We start from the raw sequence: 6,947 nt of genomic DNA on the forward strand, positions 1-6,947 counted from the left end.
AAGGTTGGATGCTTTCAGTATTGAGATTTAAATGAACAGTCAGTAGCCTGCTCTCTCTCATCAGGGTTTATTAGAAGTTTTAGTCTTTTTTATTTAAAAAAAAAATAAAATCTTAAACTCTCATGATAGCAGAGCAATCACTCACCCACTGTAGAACTATTAAATTTGCAGTGACCTGAGCTGACTGTAGAAAAAGCAATAAAAGGGGAATATTTTAATAGGCGTCACAATGAGCTTTATGGGATTTTTATAGATGTACTGTGGTGAGTGATCAGCCTTTGATTTAGCATTAAGCAAGTTAAAGGGTTAAAGTTATAGATAATCTGGTAGTATGTCAGACTGTAGTTAAACCAGCGAGAACTCAAGCTTAAAATAACCACCAGTGACACTGAACCCCCACACAGTGGGGCTCACCTCCTGGGACGCTATACCATGCACCGCCATTAGTTGTTCCATCCACAAAGCTGCTGTCATCGTCATTTTTGCGACACGGTGGTCTGTTTGGATCAGACATAGCAGGATTAAAAGAAGAGTAACTGCGAGCCAGGCTTTGAAAAATAGCATCATCGGGGCAGGAGCTGTATTCATGAGCACTGCCTAGGGAGGAAAAAAAGTCCAGGAGCAAAGATTATTAAAAGGGCAGTCATACTGACTGGGCTCACAACCTAAATTACCAGCACTGCACAGCAGGACTATGCCTAGAAATTTTCTTCACACAGGTAAGTGTCCTACAGCATCGCAAACTAATACAGCATTATCTTAATAATATTAACATTTCCCCCATACTTTATCAATTGCCTATACCAAGTCACCCCATTATTAGGATTGCAATTCATATCAGTCCTGATATTTATGAAAATACTATTTTCAAAGTGCATCAAAACCTCTAAGCTATTCTAGGCTTTAGATATTTTCTTAGAACAACACACAGTATATAGAAAAAGGTCTCTCCCTGAAGGGTTTTACAGTCTGATATTAAAAGGATTTGCAATCAAACTGTGAGAAAGTAGATTGAAGGAAGACAATCACAAACAATGCCATCATATCACGATCATTTCAGTCATGTGCATATCCCCTAGCAGCAGAAAAAAAAACCTTAATATTGCTGTATACTAAATGATAACATTGCTGCCACAATGTGACCCTTTTTACATGACACCAATACTGCGAAAGTGGAAACAATAATTGTTGTTTTTATTAGCACACTACCAGTTCCAGAAATCCATTTTTTAAAGGTATGAGTAGAGAAACCTTAGATCATACAGACAGCCAAGATACATCTCTCTTGCTTCAGTTAACAGGGTACAAAGAGCACCAGCTAATTTAAGTGCTAAGTTGCCTTGATTAAAATAACTGAGGGACCATGATTGCCTCAGGTATTACATCATTTTTGTGATGTAACTCTACTGAAACAAGCTATCTATCCTCAAAACTAGAAGACATGGTCATGCAGTGACCAGCTTTAAATGTGATTAATATGCAAAAATAAGTCATTACAATGCCATGACATGAGGTTTACAAAGTGCATCTTAGGTAGCAGTGAAATAAGCATAGAATATAACTTATATCTCCTACTATTTCATGGTAACTCATACTAACTACATACCACTCCGAGTCTCATCATAAGGATAGTTTGCAACGAGATCTCCTCCATGGAGATTGGCAGAGAGCACAAAGGGAATATCCATAATCCAGTGAATGACACCTTTTGTTTCAGGAGCAAGCTACAAAAAAGTAGCATTACCAACAGTTACAAATTGATAATTCAATGTAGAAACTTATTTAATTATATGTATTGAGCTTAATTATTATCAAATGTATTGTGCAAGTCATTTAAATAATGAGCAATTTTATTTTGGTATCAGAGAGAACTGGATCAGTTCTTTATATCAGAATTTGTCTAATTAGATTAATGTAAGTCTCAAGCTGGTGTAAATTAGTTCAGAATGATACCACAGATAAAGCAACCTCAATATTTTACTTCTTTCCATTATGGCTAAAAGAAGTGTACCAAATTTTAAACAAACTATTTCAAAATAAATGTTGACAGAATGCAGTCTATTCTCTTCACTGAAAGTAAAATTACTTCATTTAATAATTTGACTTTGAAGACAGAATATGGCTATTAAGGCCACAACCCAATAGGACTGCAGGCACAACACTATAATGTCTAGAACCTCCTGTGGGTGTAAACACAAGAAGATGAAAATCCCTCCAGATAGATAGACACTTGTATATTTAAGGCTTAAGCTTAACAAAAATGCATGTGTTATGTATGAGTCTAGCTTACAATGCATAGCCAGCGATGTAATTAAGCACAATATACAAGTGAATTTCTGGCACTGGTAAAAATGCAGAATATCTGCAAGAACAGCTTCAAACCAAGAGAGAAGGCTACACAATCTCTGTCCTTAAAAATAAAACATGCTTTGAATGAGGAATTGTCTAAGGATTAAGCAATATGGATCAAAAGAGGTTACTACAGCAACCCATTTTGAGAAAAACTTCAAGAAGCATCAGATCGATAAATTAACAAAATTAGCAAAATATTTAGAAGAACATGAATCATAAAGGCCATACACACAGCTCTTAGAGGTTGCTATGTGTCTACTTGTGTAAACTGGAAGAGATGGGCATGTAAGTGACCCAATACTTGGTCCCTACTTACCTTAGGATTCTGGTCCACGGCTTTTTTCATGTTTTTCAGCAGATGGTTGTTTGGGCCACCTTCCTTCTCATTAACATACACTATTCTATCAAGATCAGGGAAATTCCGGTTTAGATCTATCCCTTGGGCATTACTTCGACCAACAAACCAGTCTTTAAGTTCACCGGGCTGAATGAGGAAAGGGAACAGAGAAAGAAGGAAGATTAGTAGATTCGGGTGATTACATATCAAGATGCATGAAAATTCAAATCATGGATTTAGTTCTCATGCTCTCAAGAAATAAGAAGGGATCATGTGAGAGTGAAAACTTCTGAAGCACCAAGAGCTGAGTCACCCCTATTTCTTCCTAGAGCTCTGTGGGAACAAAACCAACCTCTGTTTCACTGAGGGTCTTGGAGGAGAGTAACATTTTCACAGTGGCAGATCTGGACTAAGGATGGGCAAAATTACCAGCAGCATCAGATTTTCCAGTGCCTACCCAGTTTGCGCCTGCTGAGTCTTCCCCTGAGATCTGGCTTTTCCCTATTGCCTCATGCCCATGGTCCTCAATTACAGACCTCATTTTAGTGAGCCTCAGAACAGCTTTAGATTTATTAGCCAGCCCCAAGGAACACTTGCATTTGTTTCAAAGTTCCTCTAAATGGCTTCAGGGTAAAGAAGGACCTCAATCTTTATTTACCCAAGACTTATTTTCACGGTGTTTGACAGATTAATTCACTTAAGTGGTAGCACTGAATGAAGATGCAATAAGAACTTTTGCAAAATCTTTTCTGTAACCTGATTCTCTAAAATAGGTCTGTATTAAGGAAATGCCTTCAGAGTGTATAGTCTTCCCTATTTTGTCTCCGTAGGTTTAGTCTGATTACTGATTTTAATCTTGGGGTATATTTGATCTACTATCACATTGTGTACAGGATCAAGATACTTCTAAATTAAAGTAACAGTGGAACTAAAGTAAATTGTATTATGAACCATATATAACTTGTAAGGTCACCATGTAAAAGCAAGTGTACTTTGACTAAGAAGTAAAAGTTTCAAGTAATATTATTACATAATCTCTATAGAAAGAGATATCACAGTGCAAAACACTGCACCAATTTGAGGACTTCTGCTTCATTGCCACTAGAGGGAGACATATGACTGAATATGGCTTAAAAGAGGTTTTAGGGGTTTTCGTAAAGACTTCCTGAGAATCAGTTTAATAAAAATCTTAATAAGGTTTTACTTATTTAATTGTAAATAAATAGTCAAATGAAAAGATTCAAAATTTCCATATTAATTTAAAAAATAAACAGACCTTGTAAAACAAGAAAATACTTGGGTTTGTTCAGAATATAATACACACCAGAAGCTGCATATAGCAGGGTCCTATTTGGCCTCTATTGCTAATTATGCATTAACACTTTACGTGCTTCTTGGCTGAGTTGTCATCCTAAAATACAGGGTAAACTATATGGACTAATAGCTTAATTAAAGTACCTCATGCCTGAAATTTAGAATCAAAGTTATTCATATTATAAAGATGGCTCACAAGTTTGCTTGTTTGGGGATCAAGCTCTGATGAAAGTGACTAATTCATGAAAGTGCATTTGCATGAGGATATTCTTAAAGGAAACATCAACTTTCCTTCTTCTACCACTTTTGAAACATCATGAATTACTAGAAGTTACTTGTTTAGGAAGCAGTTCAGTCACTGAACTTAGATGAAAGACTATGCATGAAACATAAACATCATTATATTTTAAAATATTATAAACTCACAAGAGAGTTAGTTATTTGTTTAAAAACTAAGCATAAAATCTTCCTTGTTAAACAGAACCAGTCTGTGGTACTATTAGGAAGTATTTCAGTTATGCTGCTACATTCACAAGAGTTCACTTATCTGTAAAACTGCTAGTTGAAGTGTCATTAAGATTCTAAGGTTGATATAGACATTGATAACTATTCTTATATAGGTAGCCTTACAAACCTGGGATGCTGCCTTCTCAAAGCCATCTGGGTTCAAAGATGGCATGATATGAATACGTGTGCTATGGATCAAGTTGATAATAGTTTCATTTCCTTTCTGGTATTCATTACACAAGTACTGAGCCAAGAAGATGAGCAACTCCCTTCCGACAGCCTCATTCCCATGCATATTCCCAACATATTTAAATTCCGGCTCTCCTGCAAGAAAAATAACATGTCTCAGAACAATATAAAAATCACCCATGCACTAGGCCACACAGCATTCCTGAGGTTGTGGGTATCACTATTACTACAACTGGTCAGTCTCCTCAGGAAGCTACAAGCCTCCTTCAGAAAAGTGGATTTAGATTTGGTTTGGTTTTTTTAAACTTTGCTTAAACAAACAGTAATTTATATTCAGTTTTTTGCCAAAGGCAGAGAAAGAACACCAGACGACAACACAGTATGCCAAAATAAATGCTAAGCACAGCCATTAGCACTACTACTGTTAAGATTTAATGCAATTGATACCGCAATACTACAAAAGAGTGTCTTGATTAGGTAGTTTTTAAATATATAAACTGACATTAGCACAGCTTCTTATCTTTAATGTTCTCTCCAAGATTAGGTTAAGCTTATCACACTATACATGCATTAAACTGCAATTCTTTTACTTAAAGCATTGCCAGTAAACAGCTGTTGATCCTAGTGACCTGAAAAATTTTATTCAGCAGTTGCTTTGGATATTCAGCTCAGACTTTATGAAGCAAGTGCAATAACCTAACTCATAAAATGAATCACTCCCATTTAACAGTCCAATAAACTGTCTATTATTAAATATATACATAAACATTTCACATATATTAATGAATGTATATATGGAATGATTACATGTATATTTGATGTTGAATCAATAGATATTGTATATTCATATATAATATTCAATGTATAATATGTATTCAATATATATTCTACATAAATTAATTATTTTTTTCAACACTTCAGATAGGTCTTATAGAGCTGTAAAGGATATACCTTTTAAAAGACTACATTTTGAACCCTAATTCCAGAGAGGTTTTAGTATAATGCAAATGAGATTAAAAAGATTGTCCTGGAACTAAAACAAAGAATATGGTGTTTTCTGGGTTTCAGCCCTTTTTCTTTAACCCTTTTTCTTTATAAATGCAGGTCTTCTGCTCTAACAGCTTTAATCAAACATTCTGCTGATTATATGCTCTGAATAGTCTTTGAGTACACTTTGCAATAGCCTTTAGCACTATCACAAATTCAAGCCAGGAAGTGTTACACAAACGAGACCTAAATAATTGCTAATCAAGCACACAGCCATATCTACTTACGACTCTTCAGTCTGTGCTTGTTAACCTTAATCCAGTGATAAGATGCTAGCAGACAGAGGGCTATTAATACTGTGACTTCTTTCCTTCCAGCTAAGGTGGTTTCATACATATGGATTCATCCCTGAATTTTTTTTTTCAGATAGGTTAAAAAGTTTTCTAGTCTCAGTGAAATAGCTTCATTTTATCAGATACACACAGCCCATTGCTGCGAATAAAAACCTCCGTTTCCTGTTTTGGCATTGAGATCCTATTTACTGTTTTTTCTCATCTGTTAATACCAGTGAATGCAAGAAGACTAATCATTAACACCATGCAATCAACCTGATCCCATTAAAACAGATGGATACTATTTAATAAAATATGCTGCACTGCACAACACATATTCTCATAATTAGAATACTCATGCATATGTATATTGGCATGTTACTTATGGGAAAAGTGCTTCACAAGCTAACAGGCAAATTTGTTATTGCAGTAAATATGAGCACAGTTGCATTTTGCATTTCTGGTTTTCCCTAGGACATCACTAAGGAAGCCTAAAGGAGAGATAATTTCTCCTGATTCCCAGCCCTGCGCATTAATAACGTGTCTTTATCTCCCACTTGAATTTACAGGCCTGGCTCAAATGAAGAAATAGAAACATATGTTTCCCATACAGTACTACTTGCCCCCCTCCCCAAAGAATCATTAACTGTTTACAAGGGTTCATGAAAACAGGCAGAGAGTCTACAGTGAACCAAGAGTATGGCCCCATCTACAGCATATCTTCAGGGGTAACGACCCATCTCAAATGAGCATTAAAAGCTACAATGAGTTCAGGAAGAGGTAGCATCATTGGAAATATAGAAAGTCTTTCCTATGAAAAGTGATTGAAGAAATCAGTCCCATTTTCCTTAAAAATAATAATAACGGACAGTCAAATATATCAGCCACTGTGGCACGGAGGAATCGATCTGGAAAGTAGCACCTTCCCT

General features: G+C 35.7%; 1 protein-coding gene across 1 annotated transcript; it reads right to left on the reverse strand.

Annotated features, from left to right (window-relative positions):
* Positions 1–414: 414 nt before the first annotated feature.
* Positions 415–4,838, reverse strand: CPE (carboxypeptidase E; the record flags this gene model as incomplete). Its single annotated transcript, XM_029086856.1, has 4 exons — positions 4,638–4,838; positions 2,669–2,836; positions 1,607–1,724; positions 415–597 (listed from the first exon to the last, which is right to left on the reverse strand). Coding segments are annotated over exons 1-4 (637 nt in total), but the record flags the coding sequence as incomplete, so codon positions are not given.
* Between the last annotated feature and the right edge of the window lie 2,109 nt (positions 4,839–6,947).

This window comes from Antrostomus carolinensis, unplaced genomic scaffold (genome assembly GCF_000700745.2).
Source record: "Antrostomus carolinensis isolate BGI_N321 unplaced genomic scaffold, ASM70074v2 scaffold21159, whole genome shotgun sequence".
In the NCBI taxonomy this organism is placed as follows: domain Eukaryota; kingdom Metazoa; phylum Chordata; class Aves; order Caprimulgiformes; family Caprimulgidae; genus Antrostomus; species Antrostomus carolinensis.